Here is a 12,633-nt window from a genome sequence, read left to right as displayed (position 1 = left end):
GATTTTATTGATGAAAATGTGCATCCTATTTCCTGTATTTACACTTATTATTTGTAGTAGTAGTATATATTGTAGGCTGCGATTGTGTAATTTGTTTGTACTGTATTTGTGTTGCATGGAGGTTTGCAATTACAGAGTACAAATTCTTCTATACTATGGGAATGAGTTGGCGTAGTGACGTGCCAGAGCGTGAGTTGACGCGAATTGGTTGGGCTCGAGTTGGAACGCATGGAGAATTGTCAGATGAAAAAAACAGTAATCAACCGTTTGGTGTTATCTAGCTAGGCCTAGGGTAGGCCTAATAAATAAAGGTTTTTTCCAGTTATTTTTCATTCGGAATATGGACCATGAAGGGGCCAGCCAGGCTAGCTAACTTTCCAAAGTTTCCAGTAGTAGTAGTAGTTTAGAGAGGCCTCTATTTATAGCTTAGTACTGTAGCTTATATAGCTAGGCTAGCTAGGAAGGAGGACTTGCTGGTGGCTGGGAAGTTCCCTTCTTGCTGACTGGCCCCCAGGCCAGGGCCAGCCCAGGCCCCTCTTCTTACGACGTGTATTGCAGTTTCGCACCCACCTTATTTATCGACACCAACTAACTTTATCTTGGATAACATTTTTAGAAAGGTCTTTTTTATGAATGACAATCAGAATCACATAAAAAGTAAACAATTAAATAAATAAATCATTAATAAATTGATGATTTTACTAGCTATTAGTATTATATAATATATATATGGCTATATCATATATGCTAGCTAACAGATGTGTGTTTCTCACACACTGTTCCAAACATCATGAGTGGTACAATGTTTTTGTTTCTACACAGAGCACCAAAAAAGCACCTACTACTAGGCCTACATAACTCATTCTAATTCCAGTATGGATGAACAACCTGTACATTGTTTAGAAGGCCTGTCAGTGTCAAACCAATCAAGTGGTTTATTCATTAAAAAATCAACTTTTAAACCACCATTACCCAGCAAATCAAGACTTGGACTTGATACTTTAGCTGCCTGTAAGCGAATTAAAACTGAAGATAAGTTGAAAGATGGTAATAAATCAATCAGAAGAAGTGATAGTGACCATTATGAACAGGATAACAAAAATCGGCCTTCATCAGTTGTGAAGAGGTTTGATAAATTTATTTTTCTCATTTTTATCTCGTTTTTTTGCTCAACTTATCCACAGAGATCAAAACTTACTTGAGAATCTTGTAAAAAATGTTATGGAGTTAGGACATGATATCTGAATATATTGATTTTAGGCATTATCGTTCAGCACATATTGAAACGCCATCACACACTGGTGGAGTGAGTGAAGCAGCAATAGAAAAGAAGCGTATGAGAGATGATAGGAAACGAGCTGGAGGAGTGTATGCATCATCGAAAAATGAAAGGAAGGATAAAAGGAAAATGGGTAATTATACAATATTACATTTGTTAGTTGACATACACATTATAATTATTGGAAATACAAATTAATATTTAAAGAAACTAGACCTACAATTTGTTATGTTTTGTAAAAATAATGGTATATTACTTTAAAAACATTGAACCAGGTCATTCCTTTTCTTAAATGTACGTTTTATGGTTATTTATGATAAAAAGCGAGAAACAATGTACTACCTCTATGCTTCGAATGCCCTCTCGTGGATGGTCTTAGGCCTAGCTTAGCTAATTGTCTTTCCGTTTTGGCAGAATCTGTTAATACAAATTGGGGAGACCTGGTATTTTCACTGAATATTATCCAGGTCCATATGGTATTTATTTTTACATAAAATGTAGTGTGTGACCTTAAATTAAGTGTGTGACCTTAAACTTTTATACTTTAGAAGAAGACAGATATCGACGAACAGAAAAAGAATATAAGGGAAAACATTACCGCTCCAAAAGTAGAAATGAAAGAGATAGTCAAAGAAGTCAAGGATATAGTCATAGAAATGAAAGAGATAGTCAAAGAAGTGAAGGATATAGTCATAGAAGTGAAAGGTATAGCCAGAGAAATGAAGAATATAATGAAAGAGATGAAATTGCAACTCCACGCATATCTAGAGGTATTTGTAAATTAATATGAATGCTAATCAAATAAAGTTGAAATTGGTGTAGGTTATTTCTCCAAACTTAAGTGTGCTTACAAAGTTTGACTAAGATGTCACATTTGTTATCAATCAATTAATACGTTATTCTGATAAAAATGACAAAAAGAACGAAGGAGATACCAGATAGAAGGAGGATTGCTTTTAAAATCCTCCACCAGTCTAAGTAAGATATTGTAATATATTGTAATATATTGTAATTGTATGGATGAATAAATATTAAGGAAGAATTACAGTAAATTGAATCACATTGTGAATAAAGGTGTATGTTATTAGGTATTGTAACATTGTGAATAAAGGTGTATGTTATTAGGTATTGTAACATTGTGAATAAAGGTGTATGTTATTAGGTATTGTAACACCATCAAGAACAAGCTGGGAAGATGAAGATGATGTTACTCGCAAAGCCTCAGATTGGGATTTTCCAACACCTGAAAGAAGCAAAGGAGATTTTGACACACCACGATCAGAGAGGCGTAGGGATCAAAGGAACAAGGGAGAGTTCGACCGGCCACGATCAGAGAGGCGTAGAGAAGATAAAAAAGGCAATAAAAGATCAGAAAATAAAAAGAGGTTTTCATCAGTATTAATTTGATCCTATTTTTATTAAAAAATGTTGTTTAATTGGTTATTATTTAACTTGTGTGTCGTCATTTTATCTTTATCTTGGAATTTTAAATTGTTAAATTGTATACCCGATGTACCCAATGTTATCAAGAAATGAATCCAGTTTATGAAGTTTTTTTGTTAAATTAAGTTGATTAACAGTTTCACATACAGTAGAATGTCGGTATTGAAAATGGTGTATTAATATCTTGCAGACATCTTGTTGAGTCTGATACACCTCTGTTGACGCCAAGTTACAAGTACAATTCATGGGCTGATAACCGGAAGAAATCAGGATTAACACCATACAGTAAAGGTAAACCACTTTTTACAATTTGTATAGCAAATATAAAGTATCACAGAGCTTATCTTAATAGAATATTTATTGTTCATAATGTTATCTAAGTTTGTTATATATTTATATACCCACAGCATTGTCATTTTTTCAGTAATTTGCCTTTGGATTTATATAAAGAGTGCCACATATATATATAAATATATATATATATATATGGACACTGTTCCCCAGTTGTCAATAAAGAATAAGAAATAATAATATTTGTAATTATAGTATAGGTAAACTATTGACTAGTGAAAGCTATTTTCTTGACTAAGAATTAAATTTAGTGGACATATGTGTAGAGAATGCTGGGAAATATCAGACATAAGAACAATCTTCTTTAGGTCCTCTTTTGGCCAAGTCTTTCGTAAACACTGTACATATAGTGCACGTTAAAGAACTTAATACAGTACACTAATCGAAAAGAGTAGGGGATTGTCTCTGTGACCAATGTTTTTTGCCCAAACATTGACCAAACTAACTAACGTACAGGCAGTGTTTAACCCTTAACCCCTTATAATAATAATATAGATTTCTATAGTGCACTAATTAGGGACATTATTATTTTGTCTCTTCTGGAACTCTATTCGCTTTTGTATATTATGACCTTTATATTTCATCTCATTACTGTTTTATATATATATATATATAAATCCAAGGGCAAATTACTGAAAAAATAACGATGCTTTGGTATCAGTGGCTGGATCTCAATGGAGATAACAAAAAAAAAGCAGCGAAAAGCTAAATCAAAACGATAAGTAACAGCCAGAAAAGTTAGCAGAGCTCTCGGGCAACACTAGCCCTTCATCAGTGCAAGTGAAGGAATTCGGATAACGTCATATATATTTGTTTTTCTAGTTTTAAAAGCTGTTTTACTTTACTTCCATTTATTGTCATATGCATAAAAAATATACATAGAATTAGAAATTATGTTTAAATATTAACATTTCAGATGATGATTTTAAAAAAGCAGACTCAAAAACTGACAAATTTGAATGGGAGGAAGAACAAAAGGTTGGTTAAATTACAACATAATAGTTATAAAGATGTAACTTATTTGTATTTGTTTACTATATTGCTTCACTCACTCTTTATAGAGACTTGATAGGCAATGGTATGGTATGGATGAAGGTATGGATGATACCAATAATCCATTTGCATCTTTACCTGAAGAGTATGTTCAAAAGAAAGAAAGTGAAATGCAAAAACATGCTACAAAGAGGATGTCTGAAAGACAAAGACAAATCAATAAGGTATGTTCTATTCAATATTCATACAGTAATCTATATATTAATGCTACTAAATTGTTCGCGTATTTTACGTATCTCCTCCAAAACCACTGAACGGTACGTGCTCACATTTGGCACACTGATGTTTATTGATGGGCTGCACACGATATGCTATGTCACTTTCCTGAATTTTAAGGATAAACACTAAAAAAAGGCAAAAAATAGCAGTAATTTGACCATGTTTCGCGAGTTGTTACGTCACGTATCAACTACACAGCCTTCTCCATTGTTTACCGCAATGGCCTGATCTACAAACACCATGCCGAGCCGCCAAATTAAAACGGTGCTTTGTCTCGGCAGCCGCCCCAACCGTGTCGACTGATCGCGTCGTTGAAGTTTTAATTAATTACACCTATCCTTGGAACAGAATGTATTTTGTAAAGTGAGTGAGTAAAACGCCGTGGCCATTGAAATTAATGGTTAGTAGGTTCGAGTTCGAATCCGCGATATGTGTAAATAATAAATATCTCCGGTTAAAGCAAAAAATCTAAACCAAAATGTAATTACAAAAGTAGCAAAAAAGATACCAAACCTCACGCAAAAAAAATTGCAAAATAATAAGAAAAAAAAAGAAATGATTCCAAAGTCATGTTTCCACAAAATATCACATATAAAAGTTTGTGTCCGAGCGCATCATCTAATTTCGAGTAGTGAGTGCACTTTTTGTGTTGATTTTAAAGTCTGTTATTATTCAAATACTCGCATCTTAATTCTATAACTTAATTCGTATTTATATATTTTATCATTAAAATGTTTTAATCTGCCGACTGATTAACAGACGTCACTTTCTAAAGCGCACCCTAGATTAATATTCACACAGCACAAAGTCCAATATGCGCTTTTATAATACTTAATCATCCATGCAAATTATTATCAAGGCAGACAAGACTGGGCGGAGCACAGGTTATTGCTAGACCACACTTATTACAAAAGTAGCAAATATTTAACAAATCTCCTAAACAAAAAAAAATTGCTATTATAATATTATTATACATGCAAAGTATAATATAATATAATATATATATAACCACTTAACCATATTAAGGCAGAAAAGGAACTGCTAGTATACTTTACTTTATTTCATTTGCGTGACCAAGGCTACTGAAAATAGCCGAAACGTAGCAATAAGTTTATCAACAAAGTTATTTTTAAATATCCATTTGAAACCAGATAACATTTTTTGAGAATACTTTATTTAGTCATCATATTTGTCACAGATTTTTACAATTCTAATTTCAATAATGGATTAAATATAGGAATCAAGTCAAGCAATACATTGATACCTTTACAAAACAAATAATAATATAGGTATGTGAACACATTGTTTAGTTTGTTTTATTTAAAGGATGTAGAGAAATGGGAAACAAATCGAATGATCACCAGTGGTGTTGTACATCGTGTTCAATATGATGAAGATTTTGAAGAAGAAAATGTTAACAAGGTCCACCTCCTTGTACATAACATAGTACCTCCATTCTTAGATGGCAGAATTGTATTTACTAAGCAACCTGAACCAGTTGTACCACTTAAGGTAAGTAATGTATCCTATTTGTACAACAATTAATATGCTAAACAATAGTTCATAGAGCCAAAGCGAGATATAGAGCTATATTGTACCTTTTTAATCGTTTTATTGCCATTTTTATTTGTTGTGTAAAATGTACAGTAAATACAATGTTTTTAGCGATACCTGAATAAATAAATAAAATAAAAAAATAACATAATACTTCTTAGCAGTTGGTATTTATTAAGAATTGTTTCCTATTTACAATAGGATGGAACATCTGATATGGCTGTGATTTCTAGGAAAGGGTCAATGGTAGTAAGAAAACACAGAGAACAGAAAGAACGTAAAAAGGCCCAGCACAAAGACTGGGAGCTGGCTGGAACCAAACTAGGTAACATAATGGGTATTAAGAAAACCCAAGAACAAGACAAAGAAGGTGATGTGGATTACAAAACTAATCAAAAGTTTGCTGAACATATGAAAGACAAAACAGAGGCAGCAAGTGACTTTGCTAAACATAAATCACTGCGTCAACAACGGGAATATTTACCCATATTTGCTGTTAGACAAGAGCTTTTGAATATTATACGCGATAACAATGTTGTCATAATAGTTGGTGAAACAGGCTCTGGCAAAACCACACAATTAACTCAGGTGTGTAAACATTTATAATGTATTTAATTTTTGCTAGACATAATACTAAGAACTGATGCTTGCACCTTGAAAATAAGACTAAATACTATAATTACTTTTGTTAGTACCTACATGAGGATGGATATAGTAGATATGGGATGATAGGATGCACACAACCTAGGCGTGTTGCTGCCATGTCGGTTGCCAAACGTGTCAGTGAAGAGATGGGTGTACCTTTAGGGGATGAAGTTGGCTATGCGATACGTTTTGAAGATGTAACCAATGAGGTACTTATAATATATATAGATACACGCTCTCAATACATATTTACACAAGGAATATTGTTAAATTCTATTCTTGATATTGACAACAATTATTTTTTTGTATATTTCTGAGTAGAAGACCTTAATCAAATATATGACAGATGGTATACTTCTCCGTGAATCCTTACGAGAGTCAGATTTAGATCACTACACTGCTATTATTATGGATGAAGCACATGAACGTTCTTTGAATACAGATGTTTTGTTTGGACTATTAAGAGATGTGAGTATCAATTTGTATTTTAAGCACATGCTTATCCCTTGAAAGTCTTGAAATATATCTTGTCATGCCTTTTAATTCTTTTTGCAGGTTGTTGCCCGAAGACATGATTTGAAGTTAATAGTCACTTCCGCAACTATGGATTCACAAAAATTTGCTAACTTTTTTGGAAATGTTCCTGTCTTTGAAGTAAGTTTCATGCTTTTTAGAACTGAATTTCTTATATTTCATATTTAACATGCAATCATACTCCTATCCCTGTACAATTGGTGGTGAGCCTGGTCCCTGAAGCTAGTGTTTGTAAAATGGAACATTAAAGGGACTCATTTCTAACCAGTCACAATCGGTCAAGTTGAAGCTTTAATTTATATTAACATCATTAAAACAGTGTCGTATCTCGTTACAAATACATTTTCCACTTTATGTTATTAGATACCAGGTCGAACTTTTCCTGTTGATGTTCTGTTTAGTAAAAATGTAGTGGAAGATTACGTAGATTCTGCAGTAAAACAAGCCCTTCAGATACATTTGACAGGTAGCCCTGGGGACATGCTTATATTCATGCCAGGACAAGAAGACATTGAAGTAACATGTGATCTTATATCAGGTAAAATACCAACTCTCATTGTGACCCATTTCTTTCAGTATAACAAATATTTTTGCTTCTTGACCTGATCAACAATATCATGATTTACTCTTAATTACAGTGTCAGGCTAGTATTGACCACAAACACTGTATTTAGAGAGCTTGCTTATAATATATGGTTGGTTGGTATGGTTGAATATGATATGCTATTTTGACTTGGGGAACTAGATGATGCCCCACAATTGGCTATCTTGCCAATTGTGGGGCTAGGAGAGCTTGCTTATATGGTTAAATATGATATGATAATCAATATGCTATCTTTTAGAGCGACTTGGGGAACTAGATGATGCCCCACAATTGGCTATCTTACCAATTTATTCTCAACTTCCATCTGATCTTCAAGCAAAGATATTTCAAAAAGCTCCTGGTGATGTCAGAAAATGTATTGTTGCAACCAATATTGCTGAGACTTCACTTACAGGTAAAAGTATTCATTGATTGATTACATTTTATTGCACACAATTTCAGGAGAGAAAATTACTCTTCAATCAATGCTCAGTAAGAAACTGTTTAGTATTAATTTATACAGTTACCAGTTATTGAGATTCCTGGTACTAAAATGCGCTATTAAGCAATACTAAACACTTACAGTACTGCAGCAGTATAATTACACAGTTCATCTATCCATCTATTCATTGACTAAAAGATGTACTGTTTGTAAAAAAAAACCCCATTTATAAGGGATGAAAACATATAATGCACAAGCCTACAAAATAAAGCCACACCCTGTATATTTATTTATTATTACAATTTGTGTACCTTTATTTAGTTGATGGTATCATGTTTGTGGTTGATTCAGGATTTTGTAAGCTTAAAGTTTATAATCCTAGAATCGGTATGGATGCCCTTCAAATATATCCAATCAGTCAAGCAAATGCTAGACAACGATCTGGAAGAGCTGGCAGGACTGGACCAGGGTAAATTAATTTCGCTCATGTTTTACACTTACACTTAACTTCATTCTTTTCTTTGTGTTCAGTTATCGTCTTTACACTTAACTTCATTCTTTTCTTTGGTGTTCAGTTATCGTCTTTACACTTAACTGCATTCTTTTCTTTGGTGTTCAGTTATCATCTTTACACTTAACTTCATTCTTTTCTTTGTGTTCAGTTATCGTCTTTACACTTAACTGCATTCTTTTCTTTGGTGTTCAGTTATCGTCTTTACACTTAACTTCATTCTTTTCTTTGTGTTCAGTTATCGTCTTTACACTTAACTGTATTCTTTTCTTTGTGTTCAGTTATCGTCTTTACACTTAACTGTATTCTTTTCTTTGTGTTCAGTTCGTCTTTACACTTAACTGTATTCTTTTCTTTGTGTTCAGTTATTGTCTTTACACTTAACTGCATTCTTTTCTTTGTGTTCAGTTATCGTCTTTACACTGCATTCTTTTCTTTTTAGGCAGTGTTATCGTCTTTACACTGAAACAGCATATAAAAAGGAACTCCTAAGAACAACTGTTCCAGAAATCCAGAGAACAAATTTAGCAAATGTTGTTTTGCTGCTGAAATCGTTAGGCGTTCAAGATCTTTTACAATTTCATTTCATGGACCCTCCACCACAAGTATGTAAATCTACTTTTCTGTAAATTAACTATTTTCTGTATTTGTTATAATGGTATTGCATTTTACATGTTATGTATATGTTGAATTTTAACAATGCTGTTATTTTCAGGACAATATGTTGAATTCAATGTATCAGCTATGGATTCTTGGTGCATTAGATAACACTGGTAATTTGACACAAATTGGTAGACAGATGGTTGAATTTCCACTTGATCCTGCACTTTCCAAGATGCTTATAGTAGCTTGTCAAATGGAATGTAGTGCTGAAGCCTTAGTAAGTTTTTTGTTTGTAATGTTTAAATCATTTCACCAGTAGTTGGCACAATGTCTAAATTGTAATATTTTCTTTTAGATTATAGTTTCTATGCTGTCAGTTCCTTCAATTTTCTTTCGACCCAAAGGACGAGAAGAGGATAGTGATCAAGCAAGGGAGAAATTTGCAGTTCCAGAAAGTGATCATCTTACATACTTAAATGTTTACCAACAATGGAAGCAACACAGGTACTGTAAAACATATTCATTTTACTTAAAACTACATAAACCTTTCTTCTCAAAATGTATTGCAGTTGAACTAAATCTTTCAATATTTTTTTAGTTATTCATCAGGCTGGTGTAGTGACCATTTTATACATGTGAAAGCAATGCGTAAAGTTCGTGAAGTAAGACAACAGTTAAAAGATATCATGGATCAGCAACATATGGACTTAATATCATGTGGTACTGGCTGGGATATCATTAGAAAATGTATCTGTTCGGCATTCTTTCACCAAGCAGCCAAATTAAAGGTATAATATTTCATTTATTTATTTCACTTTACAACTATATAAATATAAAGTGGAGGAGCCTAAAAGAAAGCAAAGCTTGAGGTGAATAGGCTCCTCAAAACAAAAAAATAAAATATAAATAATATATAACACAATTAGAAACTCCAAAAAACAACAATGTAACTAATATCTTTTCTCTAACACATAAGTTTAACATGTTTAAAACTAAAAAACAAGTAAAAAATAGATTATAATATTGTTTGAAGGTTTGCATGGTGAAATCAAATGTTTTTCTTCCAACAAGTGAAGCGAGTATAAATTAAATATTGTTTGTTTAAAGGGAATTGGAGAGTATGCCAATGTTCGAACTGGTATGCCATGTCATTTACACCCAACAAGTGCTTTATTTGGAATGGGATATACTCCTGATTACATCGTCTATCATGAATTGGTCATGACATCAAAGGTAAATGGTTATTCTGTAAGATTGATTGTAGAATTTAGTCTATGTAATAATGGTGTTAATTATATAATATGCAGCATTGTCTGATTACTACATGCTGTCTGCTTAAGAAGGGAATTGTCTGTATAGGATGTGTCCGCACTAGAGTGTTTCTTTATCGGTGTTTTCTACAATGGGAAATCATTTAATTCCTCCATATCCTTTTCTTGAAAAGAAAGTGTTCTTTTTATAGATACCCCCAACAATATGATTTCTTCATTATTTTATCGTAATATATATATATTTCATTATTAATAAATGTTAGGTTGCATGCTGATACTGATTCATGTGGTTATTATTGTAGGAATACATGCAGTGTGTGACATCTGTAGATGGACATTGGTTAGCAGAATTGGGTCCAATGTTCTACAGCGTTAAGGAAGCAGGCAAATCACGATCTGAGAATCGTAAAGAAGCCAAGGAAAATTTAGTAGATATGGAAGATCAAATGGCAGCTGCTTCAGAAGAGATTAAGACACGAAAAGAAGAAGAAGAATTTCAGAGGAAGTCTTCCATTAAACGGTAATTTATTTTAAGATACGAAATTCTATCAACCATAATGGCAGTGCGGCAGGGCCTAAGTCTACATGTTATTATTTTCAGAATTTAGTATTATAAATCATTTAGTGATTGTTTTTGTGGCTTGTTCTTAAAATGCATCATAAAGGTATATTACTTCGTCCATGTGGCTAAAAAAGTTTATAATATTTCTACTTTTCCAGAATGCAAATATCTACACCAGGAAGAAAAGGTGTTGGTACACCACAAAGAAAAAAAACTCCGTCTTCATTTGGTCTGTGAAAACTCAGTGATAAAGTCTCGTGTATGAATAATAACAATTTAAAATACAAAAACTTTCATAACTTTTATAATAAGCACAAATGAATTGTGGTAAAATCATGACCATTGAGGTTCATTGTTGAATTGTAGAGATGAATGTGTAAGAAGGGAATGATTTATTGGGTTACCACCTGTACATACTACACATGAACACATGAAATTGTATCATCCAGAGAATGTTGGAATAATATACAGTAGTTAATGGCAAAATAAAAGTATTAGTAGTAAGTAGCCTACTTTTGGTTTGTTTGACAATAATATTAATAAGGGGTATTGCATAAAATCAATCAATTGCCATGATCAAGGAGGAATGTATTCTAATGTGGAACGACCCCAACATCAGATTGATGTCTAACCATTAATGGACTAATATGTAGGTCCATGGTCTAACTATCTAAAACCATCCTGCATGGGTATTTGGTTCCCCAACATCAGACTAATGTCTAACCATTAATGGACTAATGTATAAGTTAATGGTCTAACTATCTAAAACCATCCTGTATGGGTATTTGGTTCCTCAACATCAGACTGATGTCTAACCATTAATGGACTAATGTATAAGTTAATGGTCTAACTATCTAAAACCATCCTGTATGGGTATTTGGTTCCTCAACATCAGACTGATGTCTAACCATGGACTAATGTATAGGTCCATGGTCTAACTATCTAAAACCATCCTGTATGGGTATTTGGTTCCTCAACATCAGACTGATGTCTAACCATTAATGGACTAATGTATAGGTCCATGGTCTCACTACTGTATCTAACCATCCTGTATGGGTATTTGGTTCCCCAACATCAGACTGATGTCTAACCATTAATGGACTAATGTATAGGTCCATGGTCTAACTATCTAAAACCATCCTGCATGGGTATTTGGTTCCTCAACATCAGACTGATGTCTAACCATTAATGGACTAATGTATAAGTTAATGGTCTAACTATCTAAAACCATCCTGTATGGGTATTTAGTTCCCCAACATCAGACTGATGTCAACCATTAATGGACTAATGTATAAGTTAATGGTCTAACTATCTAAAACCATCCTGTATGGGTATTTGGTTCCTCAATTGAAAATAAAATGGTCTATGTGCTATACCCTGTTTGGTTAGTGTAAGTGGAATGCATTAACCTACAGTTGTGACTACTGTAGGTGGATGAATGCTGAGGGTGGATTACAAAATATATATAAAAAAAGGTAGTTTGTTACTACATAAAACAACAATAAAACTGGACTGAGATTGGTTGTCATCCACCAAACTACAAGACAACTTCTAGACTCTCTACACCACTCTAATCAACGATT

General features: G+C 33.1%; 1 protein-coding gene across 2 annotated transcripts; it reads left to right on the top strand.

Annotated features, from left to right (window-relative positions):
- Positions 1–237: 237 nt before the first annotated feature.
- Positions 238–11,562, top strand: LOC144851114 (pre-mRNA-splicing factor ATP-dependent RNA helicase PRP16-like). 2 transcript variants are annotated; one of them, XM_078708652.1, is made up of 23 exons: positions 238–311; positions 823–1,126; positions 1,261–1,412; positions 1,831–2,049; positions 2,442–2,664; positions 2,913–3,013; positions 3,990–4,051; positions 4,135–4,290; positions 5,672–5,857; positions 6,101–6,487; positions 6,592–6,753; positions 6,866–7,012; positions 7,100–7,198; positions 7,442–7,616; positions 7,921–8,076; positions 8,425–8,572; positions 9,057–9,219; positions 9,330–9,494; positions 9,573–9,721; positions 9,816–10,005; positions 10,325–10,450; positions 10,791–11,008; positions 11,209–11,562. In XM_078708652.1, the coding sequence occupies exons 2-23, from the start codon at positions 876–878 to the stop codon at positions 11,285–11,287; spliced, it is 3,714 nt and encodes a 1,237-aa protein (XP_078564778.1). In that variant the 5' UTR covers positions 238–311; positions 823–875; the 3' UTR covers positions 11,288–11,562. The 2 variants fall into 2 exon arrangements, with proteins under 2 accessions (XP_078564778.1, XP_078564777.1); XM_078708651.1 differs by having other exon boundaries at positions 1,828–2,049.
- The last annotated feature ends 1,071 nt before the right edge of the window (positions 11,563–12,633 follow it).

The sequence above is a fragment of the Antedon bifida genome, chromosome 8, assembly GCF_963402885.1.
Source record: "Antedon bifida chromosome 8, ecAntBifi1.1, whole genome shotgun sequence".
Lineage (NCBI taxonomy): Eukaryota > Metazoa > Echinodermata > Crinoidea > Comatulida > Antedonidae > Antedon > Antedon bifida.
This window is presented reverse-complemented; position numbering and strand designations above follow the sequence as displayed.

What these genes read in the sequence shown, in the direction of transcription:
- LOC144851114 (XM_078708651.1), top strand. Translation starts at nt 876, where the DNA reads ATGGATGAACAACCTGTACATTGTTTAGAAGGCCTGTCAGTGTCAAAC. An exon ending in AACCAGTTGTACCACTTAAG is followed by an intron (nt 5,858 to 6,100) that starts GTAAGTAATGTA and finishes TATTTACAATAG; the next exon opens with GATGGAACATCTGATATGGC. An exon ending in AACATGTGATCTTATATCAG is followed by an intron (nt 7,617 to 7,920) that starts GTAAAATACCAA and finishes GCTATCTTTTAG; the next exon opens with AGCGACTTGGGGAACTAGAT.